At 42.0% G+C, this 21,257-nt stretch overlaps 1 protein-coding gene across 2 annotated transcripts in view; it reads left to right on the forward strand.

Annotated features, from left to right (window-relative positions):
- Positions 1-1,469: 1,469 nt before the first annotated feature.
- Positions 1,470-21,257, forward strand: part of LOC121546686 (chemokine-like protein TAFA-1) — a 32,657-nt gene continuing 12,869 nt past the window's right edge. The window contains exons 1-2 of one of the 2 annotated variants that reach the window (XM_041857914.1): positions 1,470-1,939; positions 3,604-3,754. In XM_041857914.1, the coding sequence (XP_041713848.1) occupies positions 3,607-3,754 (148 nt within the window). In that variant the 5' untranslated portion in view covers positions 1,470-1,939; positions 3,604-3,606. The remainder of the gene's footprint in view (positions 1,940-3,603; positions 3,755-21,257) is intronic. The other variant, XM_041857916.1, reaches the window with a different exon arrangement.

Raw genomic sequence — 21,257 nt, forward strand, 5'->3', positions numbered from 1 at the left:
TAATTGGTTTCTGTTTTCTAAGGATGATAGCTGTCAGAAACACTCATCCAGCAGCTATACACAAAGCCTTTTAAGACAGAAAGTAGTGGTCTGTAGGTCAGAGAAACAGGTGGTACCACAGCAGTTTTCACAATGAATAAGAGGGGTACTATAGCATATCTATCACATTGAATCATATATTTTCTAAAATTGTAATTCAATGTTAATTGTTCTACCCTGGCCACTGAGCATTCAGCGCTGCATAAGCTTGACGTGTGCTTTGTTGATGCCAGGACTTATTGTTTTTCAGTGAGATCCTTGCACTGTTTCCAATGGAGCGTTGAAACATATAGTTCGCTCCTAACACTGTTAAAGAGAAATCTAATTAAATCAATGTTATAAGGCTGATACTTCATGCTGTAGATGTCTGACGATGGGAATGAATGTCTAACTCTGATTCTGTTCTAAGATATTTAAGTTGTCTCTCAGTCTGTTTTCACAGTTATCCTCTTCTCCACACCATGTCTTCTCCATCCCCGTCAGAGTGTTGATTATTCCATAGCCTCACAGCAGAGACAATCATTCAAAGTGTGAGAGGAGTGTGTCACACTTTCCCCTCTTGCTCCAAGTTTTTATTCACTCATTCCCTCTATGGGAATTAACCTCACCTTTCCAATCAAGCAACTCCAATAAAAATGGACGTTGTCTCACCGCTGTAAGAGCAGTGTGAGTTCAGGTCCGCAGGCGTGTTCTGTATTCCAGCGATAAAGCCTAGGCACAACGGAGTGGAGGAGTGGAGCTGGCTTTAAGTCATGCCATGGGTATGGAGGAGGGAGGGCAGCTTCTCTCAGCTTCGATGTCTCCCACACATACTGATCAGGGCTGACTTACTCCCTGTAATGGCACTTACCTCTCCCTTATTTCCTAAGGTAGCCATTAAACCTCCATCACATGACTGATGAACTCGACTACGGTATTTGAATATCCCCCTCAGCAGTCCAGTCTATGAACAACCTTCTAGTAAATTACCCTTCAGCAGAAGGTTGGTTCCAGCGCTCTTCTTCAAACTTCTTATTTCTAATAGGTGGCTATTTGGTGATGAATATGTATTATCTGCAGTTTCCATGTAATCAACAGGCTCAAGCAATGTACAGTAAAAGTAATTAGACTGTATGCAATTGCATGTCAGATTACCATGAACCACATGTTGTTGTGTATATCTATAATGAGGGGAGAAATTAAATGCTGACAAAAATCCATTGAAGATTTACTGGGGAAATCTGAGTGTCTGTAGGTTCTCAAGTGGGTTTTCCTATGTGAGACCACCTGTGCTGATTTGTAACTGTGAGAGGCTGATTATCATGGTTTGTTCATACTGTACCTCACAGTAGCATGCAGTTCCAGTGTGATACTGGGGCAGTCTTGCTTTAAGAAATGTGATACAGTCTTTACACTCAGCTGGGCTGTAGAGGAACACTCATTACTTAGTGCTCGCTGAAGGGGACAGAGCAAGAGCGTGTGCTCAGAGGCTGCCTCTCAATGGGAGGAGGATGCAGATGGAGAAAGCGAGAGAGAGCGAGAGAGGGAGAAAGCAAGAACGCGAGAGGGGGGATTCTACAGCTGTAAATTAAGGATCGCTCCTTATGTGCCTGTAAACGCAAAGAGGCAAATCTATTCTGTGTCAGTGCCGGGGTCTCCTCAAGGGAAGCCAGTGATATTTCAAAGGTGGAAATGGCAAGGCTCTAAATCTGTTGTTTCTGACTGGCTCAGCTGTCAGCTTTCAGTCACTGTGCTCAACACCGTTGGTTGTCCTCAGACAAAGTGAAGAAAAGGAAGGAAGAGTAGAGTGACGAGTCAAAGGAGTTTGGGAGTCTCAACCTAAATCAAGGACGGAGTTGGATGGGGATTCCACATCAGCCTCAAGATGGATGGATTTAAAACAGCGTGTTAGAATACTTAGGTAAGAGATTTACTGTTTAAAGAATAGAGAGAGATGTTTGCTGTATGGAGGGAAGTAGAAATATAAATTCACCTAAGTGAATTCAAATGAATAAATGGAGACAGTTTTATAAAATCATCACCACTTGTTTAACATTTTCATAAAGATTAAAGTGTGTTTGTACATATTTACTGCATTAAGCTAATTCCTTAGAGGTACGGTGCTCTGTTTTTATTACATACTTTTGTTTGGTATTTGTAGTAACATTGCTTTACGTACTCAATATTTACTGTTTATTTGATGCTGTGGATTTCATTTTCCTCTCTTTTTCCAAGGATCATTTATACCAAATGTCAATGGCAAATAAGTGCAGGTTACATAGAGCCTGTTCAAATACATAATGCATGAATGATCAAATGTACTATCATTTTCTGGACCTTTTATGTTATCTACAGTACTTACATGAACACACATGAGTACATGAACACATTGATAGAGCATCAAAAATAATAGAAATGTAATATGGTTTGCTGACTACACCACCTTTGTACAGAGGTAAGGTTCTCTAGATACACAGAGACTGTAATATCTAAGATGTGCTGCTGGAAGAAATTTTCTCTCGAGGTACCATTCTTGAAACCCAATCCTTTTAGGTAGAATAAAAAACTCTGCTACATTCAGAGAAAAGGCTGTGCAAAATCATTTGAAACCTAATCTAATACAAAATCTTATTACCTATCAAAAACCTTAAAAGCTAATTTGCCTTTGACATGCTCCTTGAAAAATGTAATTTGTTGAACAGAAACACTGCTTGCAGACAACCCCTCTAGTTTGTTGATGTGAGGATCTTTTGACAGAGGTCATTATTTTGTTTATAACTGAGAAAAAATGACACTGAAATGGAATCTAATAAAACATCTTATTACCTGACAAAGGCACCGGCCCAAAAGCTATTTCTCTTTCACAAGCGTGACTAAAATTGGATAATTCTGTACTCTTTCAATAGAATCACAATTTAATGCTATCACCTCTACAACATTTGTTGATTTCAAGATCTTTTGACAGAGGCAATTATTTCAAATATTAAATCATTCTCAACCCAACCCAAACTTAACCTGGGATCTGCATGTGTCTTAAAGCCCCCTTATATAAACAGCTTTGTGAGAGACATTAGATGTCTTTGGATTCCCATTACAGTTCTGTCACTGTCACAGCCTTGTGATATCCAAAAGCCAACCATAGAAAAGTGTTGGCAGATGACTGCCTGAGAGCCAGGAGAGAAATCTTGTATTTTTTCATTTCAGATTTTGGTTTAAAGGCATGCAAGAAGAGAGAGAGGGAGAGAGTCAGGAGTTGAAGAGAGGGAGTCATCCTGTCAGGGGAAAACTCAGCTGCATGAAAAACATCCCCAGGGGCCATTCCACATTTGCTGCTGCGCTGTGGCTCAGGGACGAGATAGGGCAGGAATAAAAAGATTACAAATCAGCAGTTGATAATCACGCTTAATCACTGCTTGTTATGGCGATTATGTGGAAGTTCATCTGGGTCAGTGTGCCAGGACATCTTTTTCTGTGTGTGCGTGTGCTTTCATGTGGTCATGAGTGCATCTCTTCCTTGCGTGTGTGTGTTCCTGTGTGTGTGACATCATGACCTATGACATTGACTGTGCTCTCCCCCTGCTATAGCAGATGTGTCCTGTCATGTCCTGGCTGCTGTGCCTGGTCCTCTGGGTCAGTGGGAGGTCCATCCAGCTGTGCCAGGCCACCTTCTATGACACCATACAGCTACAGCAGCACCATGTGACACGGCCTGGAAGGACCTCCATTCACATGATTGGTGAGTTGGCTTCTCAACACCCTCTTCCACTTCCACCTCTGCTTTCTTCCACCTTTCAGCTGTATGAATGTAAGTCTGACCTTGTGAGTCAAATTGCATAAGGTTTATTCTCTTTATATAGCCATTGTATGGATATTTGCGGTACTTAGAGTAATGGCTGTTAATCTTTTAATGATTGGACCCTTCTTTTCAATTTTCGCCTAAAATGACATACCCAAATCTAACTGCCTGTAGCTCAGGACCTGAAGCAAGGATATACATATTCTTGATACCATTTGAAAGGAAACACTTTGAAGTTTGTGGAAATGTGAAATTAATGTAGGAGAATATAACACATTAGATCTGGTAAAAGATAATACAAACAAAAAAACATGTGTTTTCTATTTTTATTTTATAATCTTTGAAATGCAAGAGAACGGCCACAATATAATATTGCAGTTTAGGCGCAATTTAGATTTGGGCCACTAAATGGCAGCAAAGTTTCAGATTGATGCAAAGTGTGCAAAGTTTCAGATTGATCCAGTGATGCATTGCAATACTGGACTATTTTGTATCAAGTCTGCCCAAATGTGCCGAATTGGTCAATTGATACATTTTCAAGTACATAACTATAGAGAACATACAAAAATGATATGGTAATACATAATGTAAATTTTAATCTTAGGAATGTCATACATGATGGATCATTAGCTTATACACTAACTTTCACACATCTATAGTAGATGGCCGGGCGCGGTGGGTGTAGAGCCAGAGACAGCAGTGCTTCAAACTGTAGAACCCAGTTCCTACATCTGAATATAAAAATGGATTATATCAAACAAAACTATGCTACATTTTTATCTCTGGGACACTTAGGATGACAAATCAGACCAAGATTAATGAATGTAAGTACATTATTTACCTTCAGAGGTGAATGTATCAAACCAGTTGCCGTGCTAAGTTTTTTGTTGTTGTGCACTCTCCTCAAACAATAGCATGGTATTTTTTCACTGTAATAGCTACTGTAAATTGGACAGTGCAGTTAGATTAACAAGACTTTAAGCTTTCTGCCCATATAAGACATGTCTATGTCCTGGAAAGTTTGCTGTTACTTACAACAGTCATGCTAATCACATTAGCGCACGTTAGCTCAACCGTCCCGTATACGGGAGGTTAAAGCTGCAATCCATAGCGGTGAAACTGGCACGTCCGTTTGCAGAGATATTACAACAACAAAGACGTTACTTCAAACAACAAACAATGTTTTTTCTCTCGGACATCATTGCACATCATTGCACGCGCGATAGAACAGCAGAGTATGCACTGCGATTTTTTTAACCACGATACTGGATGCTAATTTCCTCAAAACAAAATCAATAACAAATGCGTATGGGGCGGCCAGTGGCGCTGTTTCGCCTATCATGGTTGTACGTTTTAACTGGAAGAAGAGGGGATAGGATGGTGGGCTTGGGCAATATAACTATATTCTACACTGAACAAAAATATAAACCCTATATGCAACAATTTCAAAGATTTTATTGAGTTACAGTTCTTATAAGGAAATCAGTCAATTGAAATTTGTGCACCAAATTTGAGAGAAATAAGTTTTTTGTGCATACAGAACATTTCTGTGATCTTTTATTTCAGCTCATGAAACATTGGACCAACACTTTTTTTTTTGTTCAGTAGAATGGTGTGTGTTTGTAACTTCCTTGTAAATAGTAATGGAGAAAAATTGCAATATTTAATATTTTACCGCTTTAGAAAAGGTTATGGTGCATGTGGTGTCTGTGGGGCCTTAATTTGACGAAGCCATTCATTTCTAATAAGCTAGGACTAAACACCCATTAGCTAGCTAGCATGCACATTGCACTGTGTTACGTTTGCCTTTTGTGCACAGAGGTTCTGCTGCAAAAGTACAAACCCACCTGGCAAGATTGAGTCATTTCGATCTACAGTTCGCAGGATCTGACAGAACTATTAACTTTTGGGCTGGTCTCAACCCAGTAACTTCCATGATGAGGTATGAGTTTATTTACCAACAAACTATTCTCCTCCTTCTGGTTTGGGTGATTACAATCTCTATGAAATTGAGCTGAATGGAAATTGGACTACTGGTCATATGGTTCATATGATATAAGGAGAGAAGCATTCCCAAGCTGTATAGTGAATCTTGTCAAGGCTTTCCACAGAGAACTGTGCCTGTGCTTTTAACTGGGGTGGCAGGTAGCCAAGTGGTAAAGAGCATTGGGTCAGTAACTGAAAGGTTGCTGGTTCAATTCCCCATGCTGACTTGGTGAAAAATATTTTGATGTGCATTGAGCAAGGCACTTAACCCTACTTGCTCTGGACAAGAGCATCTGCTGAATGACATGCATGTAATTGAGCGTGCAGCTCCTCAGTAGCTGTTAAATTTGTAATGTCATAGTAGTGCTAAAGCGTGTTAGCTGCTGCTTGTATTCAACATGCTGTCAATGTCAGGACAATTATTCTTACTACAATATAAAATTCCATGTTCATGTCCTGATGCCTACTGAGGCAGCAATAAAGACTGGTTCAAAATAAACTGTGTAACAATATTGGCTCAAATGCTTTATACATTCTCCTACAGTATTTTTTTATACTAAAAGTACGTTTTCAGTGTTCAAAAATGTATTGGGTCAGTGTAATAAAGCACAATATGATGTAGGCTACATGCTCATTGGGTTCTGTTCTTTTCCATGTCAAATATCCACTTTAGTGAGATATATTTGGAGAAAGCAGTGAGCCTGATTAGAGTTACTGCTCTCTCATGAGTCTTTGTTGTTTAGATGTCCCTGCTCATAAGCTTTCCTGAAAAGATTGATTGTGCCGGCACTGAAAGCAGCTAATTAGTCTAGCTGCTTCAATCATAAAGCAATGATGGAGGAGTAAATAAACATGGATGTCATATTAGTATGTCTAGTCCTTGAGAGTAAAAACTACATAGTGAGCCATTTAAAACTAAACAGGGCGCCATTTAAAACTACACAAAAGCCATTTAAGAGATGGCCTTGTACACAGAAAAACAGATACAGTACACAGCTGAGATGGGACTGGGATAGGACTGTAATGCTGAGTTTCAATTGCATGTCTGTCCCCCAAAAATGTCTGAACAATAATGAAGGAGACTATGTTTGCTGAGTATGAGAGCCCTAGCTACCAAGTAATGACCTTGTGAAATCTCCTCTGAGACGTCAGTGCTTATTGCTGTTCTATGAGCTTTGTGATGGTACACACCATAATTACATTTTCCCACTGAAGAATGAATCCCTTGGGATGTTGGCATAAAGCTGTTCAGACAATACCCTCTACAAACACACATTACAGACAAGCATTTAAGAGAGATTACAAATTCAACCAAACATGTGAATCCTGGTTAGTTGATCTTGTACAAGCATACAATCCTTATTTTTCTGGATCAGGGGAAAGTGTAAAAGCCTTGTCATTCCTGAATACCATAGTTTGCCTTATCCTCTTTCCAGAATAAATGGGATGCCGGTGTTATGAGAACAGAATGGGGTGTCTGGATTGACTTTGACATCGGGCATTTGTTCTGTGTTGTGTGTAGTGTGGCTGTTGGATTGGTAGCAGTATTGGGGTTGACGGGTCATGAATTGGTGGCAGGAAGGCCATTGGCTGTAGACCGTTGGGCCAATCATTGAAGCCAGTGACATGCCTTATGTTCAAAGTGACTGGTGTTACCACAGGTAATTGAGATCACAAGGGGCTGGAGATCAGTTGTTTCCTTGCCAAAGGAAAGTGTTGGGCTGTAGGGGTAAACAGGGCCTCTCATCATAATAAATGGTAGGCATAGTGCAATGGAAGATTGGGACTCTTTACATGCTGATCACGGCTAAATGCAACTCACATGATGTCCAATATGAACATAAACAACACCTAATCCCAAACAATAGACATGAACTTTGAAAGCCTTGAACACAGGTATGTCTAAATGTATAATTGCCTTGAGCGAATTTTGAAATGTGTTACAAAAACAGCACAAAGCATCCCAAGTCTCCCTGTACTTGAGATGATCACACTGGTGATTACTTTTGGTTTGCAAGGATACAGGTTACCAAACAACAGTTCATTGGGTAGTACTTGACAGTCCTCCTGGTAGCATTAAGGGCTCTATTCAATCCACATCGTGGAAGTTCAGCTTTACAGTGTGATTGAAATTTAAAGGTAATGTTCCCGCTTTAGCGGAGACTGAATTCACGGTAAACGCAGCACATGTCGGCTGAATGGGAAATTACCTGTACATTTCCATCGTGGAATCTGTAACACTTAATCTTTACATATTGAATAGAGCCCGAAGTCTTTCCAGTCCCAGGCCCAGGCCCAGCACACGCTAACTCTAGCTGGAGGTAGAATTCCTGAATAGAATGATTATGTATGTCCAGTGAATCAGGAGGAGTTAGTGTACTCCTCTCCACCCTGCAGCTGTACTTATAGGATGCAGCATCAGCCGGAGCTCCAATCTCAGACATGCTGTGTGCTGTTCTACCTTTGGTGCAGATGGACAGTGCTGCTTGCTGAGCTAAGGGTCACATGATTCACAAGGTGCCGTATTTATTCGGTGCAAGGAGCGTGAACAACAGAGCACAAAAGAGGAACAGATTGTCAGTAGCGGTGCGCGGATAAAATCATTGGGGAAGCAGGCTTGGAAGAAAAGCCATATTACAACCTGTATTGTGATAATTGCAATGTTTGCTCTATAACCTGTTAGTTCATATGCCTTGCAACTGTGATACACTACATGACCATAAGTATGTGGACACCTGCTCGTATATGAAGTTGGTCGACCCTTTACTGCTATAACAGACTCCACTCTTCTGGGAAGGCTCTCCACTAGATGTTGGAACATTGCTGCAGGGACTTGCTTCCATTCAGCAACAAGAGCATTAGTGAGGTTGGGCACTGAGGTTGGGCAATTAGGCCTGGGTCGCGTTCCAATTCATCCCAAAGGTCTTCGAATGGGATTAAGGTCAGGGCTCTGTGCAGGCCAGTCAAGTTCTTCCACACCGATCTTGACAAACCATTTCTGTATGGACCTCGCTTTGTGCACGGGGGCATTCTCATGCTGAAATAGGAAAGGGCCTTCCCCAAACTGTTGCCACAAAGTTGGAAGCACAGAATCGTCTAGAATTTTGTGCTTCCAACTGGAACTAAGGGGCCTAGCCTGAACCATGAAAAACAGCCCCAGACCATTATTCCTCCTCCACCAAACTTTACAGTTGGCACTATGCATTGGGGCAGGTAGCATTCTCCTAGCATCTGCTAAACCCAGATTCGTCTGTCGGACTGCGAGGTGGTGAAGCGTGATTCATCATTCCAGAGAATTCGTTTCCACTGCTCAAGAGTCCAATGGTGGCGAGCTTTACACCACTCCAGCCAACGGTTGGCATTGTGCATGGTGATCTTATGCTTGTGTGCGGCTGCTCGGCCATGGAAACCCATTTCATGAAGCTCCCGACGAACAGTTCTTGTGCTGACATTGCTTCCAGAGGTAGTTTGGAACTCGGTAGTGAGTGTTGCAACCGAGGACAGATGATTTTTACGCGCTACGCACTTTGGCACTTCGCGGCTGAGCCGTTGTTGCTCCTAGATGTTTCCACTTCACAATAACAGCACTTACAGTTGACCAGGGCAGCTCTAGCAGTGCAGAAATGTGACGAACTGACTTGTTGGAAAGGTGGCATCCTATGACGGTGCCACGTTGAGAGTCACTGAGCTCTTCATAAGGTCATTCTACTGACAATGTTTGTCTATGGAGATTGCATGGCTGTGTGCTCGATTTTATACACCTGTCAGCAACGGGTGTGGCTGAAATAGCCGATTCCACTAATTTGAAGGGATGTCCACATACTTTTGTATATATAGTGTATATAGGTCTAAGGCCAAGACAATAAGAAGACACAGTGGCAGAATAAATCCAATCACATATTTGTTTCATCACAAAACCGGAAAGCAACATCTGTCCGGTGAAGTCCACAAAGCATATTGCATGTAACAAACAGTTACATGACCTACAGCATGGTCAATCAAGTTAATGTTTCCGACATTTTCTGACTACTAAACAACTATTGATTTAGAACACAGGAGAGTTACCTCAAGTCGCAAAGAAAACAGGAGCTGCCTCCACTATTCCAACACCATTTCAACTTCAACATTTCAACATCATCAAATCACTCTAATACAGTGACAACTAAAACATTCAAAAAACAATTTTAAGCTAAATATAATGTGGCTGTCCCTGGTACTGATTACTGTGTGTGTGTGTGCGTAATTAGAAAAAAACATGTTGACTCACCCTACTTGTTGAGAAACGCCAATGCCATCCTCCTCTCTTTCATGTTGACGAAACGGTCTATGACTGTCATACAGTACAAGCTTTTAGTTTTTGTTGTCCTAGCCTACCTGGCTAAAATGCTTGCTCGCTAGCTTAACTTCCTTTCATGGGAAACGATTAGCCAGCTAGTTAACATTAGTCTACTACATCTAGCTACTGTACATTTTGAACTTCCATCCTCTCAGGCCAGAGGCACAATGTATGAATTTATGGTTGGATCAGAATCGCTGTTATAATCATTGGCCAGTAGGGAGAATAAAAAAAAACACAAGTACAAATCCCTATCTCAATCTATGGCTTATTTAGGAAAGGGCCAATTTTAACTAGCTAGCCACCGGAGGACAACAACACAACGAGATGCAACAATTCATGTTTTTCTGTCAATGACGTTTGGCTTGATGTGATGTGATTGGTGTGAAGCCAAATCCAAACTGGCTTCCCTTGACACTTTTTTAGGTGCGCCTGGACCATTCACAGTTGAGCTCGATCAGTTTAGCTCAACACTGATTGGCTATTATTGTATCGGTTTTTTTATCAAGGGAGGCCAAATGCTCGCTTGCTTCCCTTGCATTCAATGCTACACATGCAGAGACAGAGGGGCGCTGATTCACTCGCTCGGATTCTTTCTCCGGTGAGAAACATTCAGCCTCTTGCGAATTGAGGGAAAATGATGAAACACCGAGAGACAAAAGATACAATTATTTTATGTTTTCTCTTTTTTTATTGGTCAATTTGACTTTCAAACTGAACCATATGCTCAAAACAAACAAACATAATGCCACCTACAATTAATCTGTAGTGATATGGTTATATATAAATGATATGGTTATACTGTATATAAGTGCATGAAAAGGGTGTGCTCACAGGTAAAAAGTTTAATATTTTTAATGCAAAATGCTATCTGTCATACAGTCCATTTTCCCATGTGGTGTGTGTGCACTTAACAGTGATCTATATCTAGTAGAGGGAAACATAATCAATTTTAAATTAATCTGGAGTGATTGTATTGTAATTATGTGCATTCTTCAAAGAGGAGGAAAGATTGGTGTTTTAGATGGGAAGAATCCTGTTGAGTGGTTGGCCTAAAGCTCAATTCTATGTGGAGATGTCAAGAGAGACAACAGAGAGGAGTTGGAAGGAGACAGAAGCCTGAGGTGGTCTCACTCTCATCAACTCCCTCTCACCTACACTATGGCTGGCAGGGTTTGTACTCAGACAGTGTTGAACTGTACTTGGCTCAATGGTTCTTTCCTAAAAGCCCTGAAGATACAACATCAAAATCATGTTTGTGTACTAGACTCCCAGTATCATTTAAATTCTCAGTGCAAATACAATTTTTAACTTAACTTTTTTCCAATAAAGAAATCAGAACTGAAACCACACACGTCGACGTTTCATATTTCGGTTAGAGGCAGTGGTTATAGGTAGGCTACACCATTTTAATGTTGCTTGCAAGCTACATGTTATTCATTGTGTATCGCTCTGTAAAACAGAGTGAGTGAGAAAGAGAAGGAGCACAGACATTTTCCCCATGCTCTCTAACAAAGGAGAGCCAGTGCTACTAGTACAGTACTAGTCATTTGCCAAAGACAGGAGTGGCAAGGAGTGAAATGTAATAGCTGAACAGAGACGGCAACCAGGCTACAGTGTTACGTCCTCGCCAGAAACAAACATGGAAAATTGATTTTCAGCTGTTACAAACAAAGGTTGCATCCTTCTCTGCCGAGTTCTAGAGAGTGACAGTTTAATAGCCTTATATAATGCATCCTCCTGGCACATTATTTTACTTACATTTCCCTCATCCTCCCCTCAGACCTCCTCTGAGAAGGGTTAAAATACTATTTGAAATCTTTCATATACTTTGAGTGTTTGCATTAGTCTGCCTGGAGTGCCAGGTGGGAGGGGTTTGCACTTTGAGACTTTTGTATTGGTTCCATTGCAACAGGCAAGCTTAATCAAGCACAGATACAATATTTAAAATTATTTCAAATAGTATTTGAACCCAGGTCTGCCTCTGAGCCAGGCAGCCATGCTCTCACCAGTCTCATCCCAGCCTGACTGCAGTGTTTATGGGAAGTGGCATGCAGCCTGAGCTCCAGGCCCTGCTACATCTGGAGCCTGCCAAGGCCACTTTGGCACAATATTCTCCATACATGCCACAGTGTGACCCCAGAGGACCAACACTCCATACAGCTTCATTATGCTATGTAGGGAACCCTTCTAGACTAATGCCCAGTCTATAAACTATTCTCATAGCATTTGCATTTCTGACAAGACTTTGGGGTCTCCTTCAGGGGAGGATAAAGATTAACTACTGATGTGCCAATTTTGGATTTGGGCTACATATTCTCAGTTATTTTATGTCTTTGGTTCAACTAGGTGAAAAGTAATCATACATGGATACAACACATTTTGGACATGCAATACCCTTATTATGTCCAGTATAGGAGCGATATTGGATTTTACAATTCGATTCCCTCACAATTTTCTCTCTTGGAAACCATGAATAATTCAATACACAAGACACACGTGGGCTTAGTGCTTGTAGATAGTTGTTTATACAACATGTTAATTGAAAATGTACATGCAGCAGCATTGTGCAAAGGGCTATGGTTTGAGGTCAATGTTTCTGTGCAAAATGAATTACGGAGGCCTACAGCTTAGTTAATTACCCAGCACTCTGTATGAGGATCCCTGTGCATTAATAACCATGCTACATCATTCCCACCAGGCTCAGTGGCCGCTGGCGCAGGGGGTTCTCCAAGAATGCACGCACGCACACACACACACACACACACACACAAACACAAAGTGTAGGGGAATTGTTTTGTTTTGCATGTTGGAGTCACATGAAAACAGCAATCCATCAACACAGTGTCAAACAGCCTCCACATTCAATGAGATCATCCTCTATTCACGTTTCACCATTTCTTTCTCCACAACAACAGTATGAGGATGAAGGAAGCTAGAAGAATACTATTTATCCTCACACTAGATAAGATCTGATTCTGAAATAGAATAAAGTGATAATCCTTTTAATGAACAGATCATGCCTATGTCAGCGGTTCCCATCTCTTTCCGATCCGGGGACCACCAAATCACTGTCAAATGCTCTTGAGGACCACCATTCGCGATGTCACTGAATTCTTTTAACATAAAATATCTTGGCGGTCACATTTAGTTCATTTTAATAATAATAATAATAATTTATTAAACTTCTATAGCGCTTCTCATTACAATCTCAAAGCGCTTTAAGCGAGATAAATAACAATAAAAAAAGACATGCAACAAATAGTTGAATAGATGGATGATCATGGCATGCAGGGTAGTTAATTAATGACTGCATCACCTCTTCTTTTTATAAGAAACATGAATGTGTTGAAAATTCCAAATTGTTTGCATAGTCAACTTACACACAGCTCTGACACACACACTTCCCCACCAGACATACCACCAGGGGTCTTTTCACAGTCCCCAAATCCAGAACAAATTCAAGAAAACTTACAGTATTATACTGTATAGAGCCATGATTGCATGGAACTCTCTTCCATCTCAGATTGCTCAAGTGAACAGCAAACCTGGTTTAAAAAACAGATAAGGCAACACCTCACAATACAATGCCTCTCCCCTATTTGACCTAGATATTCTGTGTGTATGTACTGACATGTAGACTATGTGTGACATTTTAAATGTGTGTAGTTCTGTCCTTGAGCTGTTTTTGTCTATTAATGTTCTGTATTATAAAAAAAAAAAAACATTTTAGCAGACGCTCTTATCCAGAGCGACTTACAGTTAGTGAGTGCATACATTTTCATACTGGCCCCCCGTGGGACACGAACCCACAACCCTGGCGTTGCAAACGCCATGCTCTACCAACTGAGCTACACGGGACTATTATGTCATGTTTCATGTTTTGTTTGGACCCCCAGGAAGAGTAGATTGTGCTGCTGCTTTCACAACAGCTAATGGGGATCCTAATAAAATACCAAAATACCATTCATGGCTTGAGCAGTCAGCACCAGGCAGAAGGCCAGAGTAGAGCAGCGAAGGTAACAAATTAAAGGCCTATTATTATTATAAACAATTTGCATTGTGAAAAGTTATGCAAAATTGCTTAATACCATTCATAGTACCGACTGTTATTATTTGCGGACCACCTGCAGTACATCCGCGGACCACGGGTTGAAAACCACTAGTCTAAGTGACTCTGACTGATAATGTTGACCCACAGGCAAATGGATTTACGTGGTTGTTGTAATATCCATTAGCCACAACATCCACATGACAACATCCAAATTCACTACACAGTGGCTGATGTGATTGGGCACAAAAGGATGCATGATATTCTGTATGAATGATTGACACGTACACCATGTTCTTCGAATATATGATAAACTAAAATGGAATATTAATGGTAATACCTTTCACACCACCCTACCAGTTGATGGGATTTTGATAACTGAAAAATGAAACAAGTCCTTGAACGAGTTTCTGAGTAACATTCATTTGTCATGATGCCGGTGTCAACTCTAATCAGTATTAAACTATTAGTGTTGTGAGTCTGCTGTACATCTCAGTGAGACAAGATCAGGACCCTTAGGCATCATCAAGAAAGACACAACCCCTTTTCAATTCAGCTGTTTCTTTTCTAGTCCTAATCTCTTAAAAAAGTGTTTATGGCCATTTAGCCCTAACCCTAGCTTCATGTCCACATCTTGGTTCAACCCTAACACTAGCCTCAACTCCTAACCCTAGCCAAAACCCTAACCCTAACCCTAGCTTCATGTCCACACCCTGGTTCATCATGTCCACACCCCGGTTCATCATGTCCACACCCCAGTTCATGACCACACCTCAGTTCATCATGTCCACACCCTGGTTCTTCATGTCCACACCCCAGTTCATCATGTCCACACCCCGGTTCATGACCACACCTCGGTTCATCATGTCCACACCCCGGTTCTTCATGTCCACACCCCGGTTCATGACCACACCCCGGTTCATCATGTCCACACCCCGGTTCAACCCTAACCCTTGTCAATAAAGGAAACTATCTGTCCAGTACACCTATAGTATATCTGCAGGATGATCTCTGACTGAGTCTTTGCCCTCCATTCTTAGTTATTTCAAATGCTTGACAGGGATATGCAATTCATTATCATGACTTAAACCTCATTAACTAGAAAAATAGCTTCTTGAAATCCTAATTGGGTCCAAGGATGAGGGTTGGTATGATAAATAAACAAGGCCATTAATACTGTGAGTATCAGGCTCTATTGCAGACTTCAGCTTCTTCTGCCTCTTATACCTCCTTGGTGTGCCACAAATCACTTTGCATATTTCAACCACCCATCCAATTACAGCAGGTTCAGAGTTGATGATAAGCATGCCGATGCCGAGGTAGAGTGGCGCTATATGATAGAAATGACTGCTCTGTTGCATTAACGAGAACCCTATCATAGGATGAGTGATGGAGTTAGGCATCTCACATTGGGACACTTGTGATAAGAAAAGACCCAATGGTACTTCATTGTATAGAAATTATGATTGGTATACTGTCCCTTCATTAATTATTAACCAAACAGTCCACTGGTGGCAGCAGGACTGGAGAGTAGGCTAGAAGTTAAATAAATCATTAAAACCGTAGGCTGTATACGGCACCAATACCCACATAGCCTAATTCCTAATGCACGATTAAGATAATTGAAAATGCTTGTTACCTAAAACATCTCTGCACAACACCAGCATATTGAATTAATAATTGACCATTTCCTTCAACTCCTTTTACCAGCACTGTCACCCTGCAAAACTTAAGTAATCATTGCAACCCAACCCAGGAGAGTACATGTCTTATTGCATGACAGGTATTTTAAGCATTCTATTTTCAGAGCATTATCACACAGAGCACATGTTGCAGCAGAGTGCAGTAGCAGGGCAGCCAGACACATTAGTACCCAGCACCAGACTGCAGCGTCCGTCCATCCAGCCCTAAGAAGAAACGACGTCGCTACAGAGCCAAGCTAAGCAGCTGTCCACTGAAGACTCTTTGAATAGCGCTCGCCAATCACTTCCCTCCTTTCTTTCTTTCTTTCATTCATTCATTCATTATTTTTTTCTTTCTCCATGCAGACTCAAAGTCTGTCATCAGGGAAGGCTATCTATAGATATTAAATACCTAGAAATATAACAGGCAGAGAGAGCTAGGGCCAGATAGATAGACAGGCAGACAAAGCATTGACATTTAACAATGGAGTAAGGAAACTAGGGGCTCATGTTCCTTGTCCTATTTTACCAACGTCACCATTCACTATTCATAATGCAAGTCTAAAGTGGCATGTTTTTCTTTCATTGCATGATCGCTACTGTAGTTTGCTGTCACGACCAACAGCACACATATACAGTATATCCACAGCAAAACGTAATCACCATGGGCAGTTTTTCACATAAGGGAAGACTGGGAATCTGATTTCATGCCCTTGATCAATACCAGTTTTACAACAGCCTCTGCTTCCCTGTATGACAGCTGTGGAGACAGGCTTTGAGGCTCAGATGCAAATGGGTGGAAAAAAACATTCCCTTTCTCTCTCTGGTCCCTCACTCTCTGGTCCCTCTCTTCCATGCTGTTTTCATGCATCTTAAAACAGCAGCAGCAGCTCCCTCCTCTCAGTTTGCATTTCAATAAAGTATTGCCCATTCTCGGTGGCCCATCGCATAGGACATATCTTTCACCCTCCTGTGTTAAAGTGACAGTACTGCCAGCCATTTATTTTATACATTTTCTTGCTTATATTTGTCATGGGCCCTACTTTTTCAGAGTAGCAATTGATATTTTTCTTCAGCCATGTGTAAATTGTGCATGCTGTGAAAAAAGGACTTTGCTAAATCCAATCCAGAGGGGGAGAGGGGAGGATCATTCTTTCTGCTCTGGGAGGGTAGGTAAACACACACACACACACACAGACAGACACACAGACACACACACATGCACTTACACACTACACGCAAACTCAAGAAGGGACTGTCAAATCATTTATCCTTATTGGGACTTTTCAAAGCCATGTTATTTGTTCTAACTTAGAGAAAAGGAAACATTTATCTAACATTGAGCTGTTCATAACATTCAGTTACTCCGTTAGTTTTTTTCTGCCATGACTCATACGATTCATCTAGATTTCATTTTGTCTATTGAATTGCAAAAGACAAAGTTATGATTGGCAAACATATCATGTTATCTTCCATTTTCCTTTTTTGCAGAAACAAATTTCTCATGAGCGGCATATTTATCATGGAATTTATCATGCAATATTTGTCTCCATGTCTCTCTGTTTTCCCCAAGCATTTGAGACCAGAATAACAACAGCACTGCAGGGACTTCACTGGAGGGAGAAACCTAGTCCTTCAATTTGACACCATGCAGGCTTGTGTTTTGTGACTCTCGCTGTCTTCCATCTGCATTAATTTGACATTCTTTAATCTGGTTGTCTCATTACCTCAGTAACAGGGCTGTGGTAGCCTGCTGGCATGGACCTCTACAGAGAATGAACCATAAGAGCTGCCTATTACAGGTCACCTTGAGTGAATCTTCTATTTCATGGTGACAGGCATGCTGCTTCCTTCCAAGCATGGGCTGTGGTTTGCCAGAACTCTTGGAGATCTGTCCTGTTGTTTCATTTAAATTAGTTGTTATATGTATAATACCCGAGCACACAAAAGAGGGACCAAGGTTTCAAATGTAATATTTTCTACAATTTAATATTTACTCAGAGCAGTCACTGTACTTTGTTATGACATCATCAATACCGATAATTCTTATTTTCTCCTCAAATAATGTAATAAAGGCTATAATTACATTATGTAACTTTTAGAAACATCTCTGAAGGCAGCCAAACATGGCATTGTTCCGAAGGAGTTGTCATAGATAAGCGGTCCACATACCAGTGTCTATGCCTGAATGTGTGTGTGTGTGTGTGTGTGCGTAGATGCGTGCAAGCGTGGGAGAGAGCCATGTCACCTGTGTGTGTCCATGTGTGCGTGCGTCTGTGTGTTGGTGCGTGTACACTCATGCGTGTGTGTGTCTGTGTGTTGGTGCATGTACGTTCATGCGTGCATGTGTCAGTGTGCGTGCTTGCATGTGTGTACACGTGTGAGGGGTATATTCACAACCCAGTATGTGTGCATCCACAGAACCCTGGGAGAGAGCCATGTTACCTGCTAAATTGAGTCCCTTAGGCTTTCCAAGTGGATTGCAATGTAAAGTACAGTAGAGATAGTACAGTACGTTAAATTGCAGTACCATATTCAGTTTTACACACACACACACACACACACACAGGCATACTGGACACCCTGCATGGTGGGGGGGCCCACGAGCTCTGGGTGCCTTTTGAGTTTTAGTTTAGAAAACGATCTCTCTGCAGAAACGACAGTTACATTGATGGTAAAAGCAGCTTGATTGCCATAGCAACATCAGGGAAACTGGGCAGAAGGGAGTGGTTCTTCAAATACAGCAGTTCTGCAACATCTTTAATTGAGCCTCTCATTGTCCTTAATTGCCGGCCTCAACATGTTTAATACAGAAAGAGATTAACTGTATAGAAAGCTCTGGGTACAGGTCGTCTGGATACTGGACAGCCAATAAATTGCCAGATGCAAACAGATGATAATCTTTAGTGGACAACAGTTCTTGAGGGCTTGAACAAAAAAAGCAGTCTGCTGGTGAACCGGCATTTGAGTTGTGTGGTTGTAATATCAGCAGTCCCTTATCTCTGGTATATCTTGGCATTCATCATTCAAGACTAAGTTTAAATTGTGTGCAGTGCAATGGACATACAGTATAATGCACAATGTCTCAGGAAAGACTGTCTGGGTTGGCAATTCTCAGTATAGAAAACAGCCGGGCACGCAACCTGGACCCACAGGCCATGGTAAAAAAACTAAATCACACAAAAGGACTTCAGAAGCCTAGGGGAGTCCCTCAAGTTGGATTTAATTTGATCTAATTTAATTTACTATTTATTATTGCAGCCCATTTGTGTAGGCCATTAGCCAAACAAAACCCGCTGAGTTCAACAATAAATAGTGGCTGAATCTATCCTCAAGCCAACGTGTATTTGATGTGTAATTCTTATTTTTAAAAGTTTATAAATAGCAGCTAAATAAGATTCTTCAGAAAGTATTCACACGCCTTGACTTTTTCCATATTTTGTTGTGTTACAGGCTGAATTTAAAACTGATTAAATTGAGATTTTTTGTAACTGATCTACACACAATACCCCATAATGTCAAAGTGGAATTATGTTTTTCGAAGATTTTACAAATTAATTAAAAATTAAAAGCTGAAATGTCTATAGTCAATAAGTATTCAACCCCTTTGTTATGGCAAGCCTAAATAAGTTCAGGAGTAAATATTTCCTTACAAGTCACATAATAAGTTGCATGGGCTCACTATGTGCAATAAAAGTGTTTAACATGATTTGTGAATGACTGCCTCATCTCTGTACCCGACACATACAATTACAGTGGCTTGCGAAAGTATTCACCCCCCTTGGCATTTTTCCCATTTCTAAAAACAATTTAATCCATTTTGAATTCAGGCTGTAACACAACAACATGTGGGATAAGTCAAAGGCTAGTGTTTTGAGGGTGGACTGACTGTGTTATTTGGCATTAATAGACTGGTTTTACGCACAACAACTTTCTGTCATGAGCCCTCTCACTCCACCGGGTTACCACCTTAATGTGTTTCCACTATCTTCCACTCTGCTCATCTCTCTCTCTCTACTCAGCCTAACGAGCTCCACCTGTCCCTGCTCTGCTCGGCTCTAATTACTCTGCCAGCTGCGCTGCATTACCCACTAACCTCTCCCAGTATTTTAAGTCCCGTCTTTCAGCTCTCCTTTGTCAGATCGTCTGCAAAGCTCACACCCGGAACCTGTGTGCTCGCGCTTCTGGCTCACCCTTGTTTTGTGACCCCGGACCTGCCTGATTCTTGGATACTCTTCTGCCCCAGGAAAACCAGACCTGCTTTCTGCCATTACGACTGACTACTCTTCGACCCCGGTAACTCTGACCAGCCTTCTGCCTTGCTACAACGTATTTGGATTTCCCTTGAACTGTACTTCTGCCTTGTTTCATCCGCCCCGTTGTGTCTGTGTTTCCTCCCCCCCCAGGACTTCTGGACCACCAACCACCGGCGTCATCGGACGCATCGCTGCCACTGGGGGGGGGGCACAGACCCAGCACATTGGACGGGATAACCCCTGGAGCCTTCACTCACTCCCTACTTCCCTTTTCCCTTAAGTTTTAATAAACTTTCTGGTGTGACGCAATTGTGGTCCTCTTGTCGTCTGTCTGAACCGTGACAGTACGATCTGACCATCATGGACTCAGCGCACACTTCCCCCGACATGGAAACCGAAGAACCTGAGCAACCCACCGCCATGCTACGCCTGGAACACACTGAGAGAGAGCTAGGCCGCATGAGCGGCGACATCACCTCTCTGCTTCAGGTCGGCCACCAACAGCATCAGCAGTTCCAGCAGCACCAGCAGCAGTCCCAGCAGCAGCAACAACAACTCGCCAGGATCATCCAACTCCTCACCAATCTTACCCCAGCCAGTCTGCCCACCAGCCCTGCCTCCGAGTTACCTGCCCCGGTCATTTCAGCCGCTGCCCCGGAACCCAAGATTGGAAACCCCGAGCGGTTCAACGGCGATTCTACCCAGGTCCGGCCATTCCTGACTAGCTGCCGACTTCAGTTCTCCTTGCAGCCAAGGACCTTCGCCACGGAGGGGGCTAGGGTCGGGTATGCCATCACTCACCTGACGGGCCGAGCTCGACTCTGGGGAACAGCAGAGTTCGAACGTCAAACCCCCCGCATGTGCAACCTTCGACCTGTTTGCTGAGGAGATGCTGAAGGTGTTTGACCTGGATTCACCAACCGCAGAGGCGTCTCGTGAACTGTTCAGGATTCGACAAGGCAGACGTACAGTCGCAGACCATTCCATCGACTTCCGAACCCTGGCAAGACGAAGTTCTTGGAACACACCATCGTTGGTGGACGCGTTCTTCCATAGCTTGGCTGACTATATCAAGGACGAGTTGGTCTCCCATGAACTGCCTTCCACTCTTGATGAAGCCATCGCACTGACT

The sequence above is a fragment of the Coregonus clupeaformis genome, chromosome 30, assembly GCF_020615455.1.
Source record: "Coregonus clupeaformis isolate EN_2021a chromosome 30, ASM2061545v1, whole genome shotgun sequence".
Classification (NCBI taxonomy): domain Eukaryota; kingdom Metazoa; phylum Chordata; class Actinopteri; order Salmoniformes; family Salmonidae; genus Coregonus; species Coregonus clupeaformis.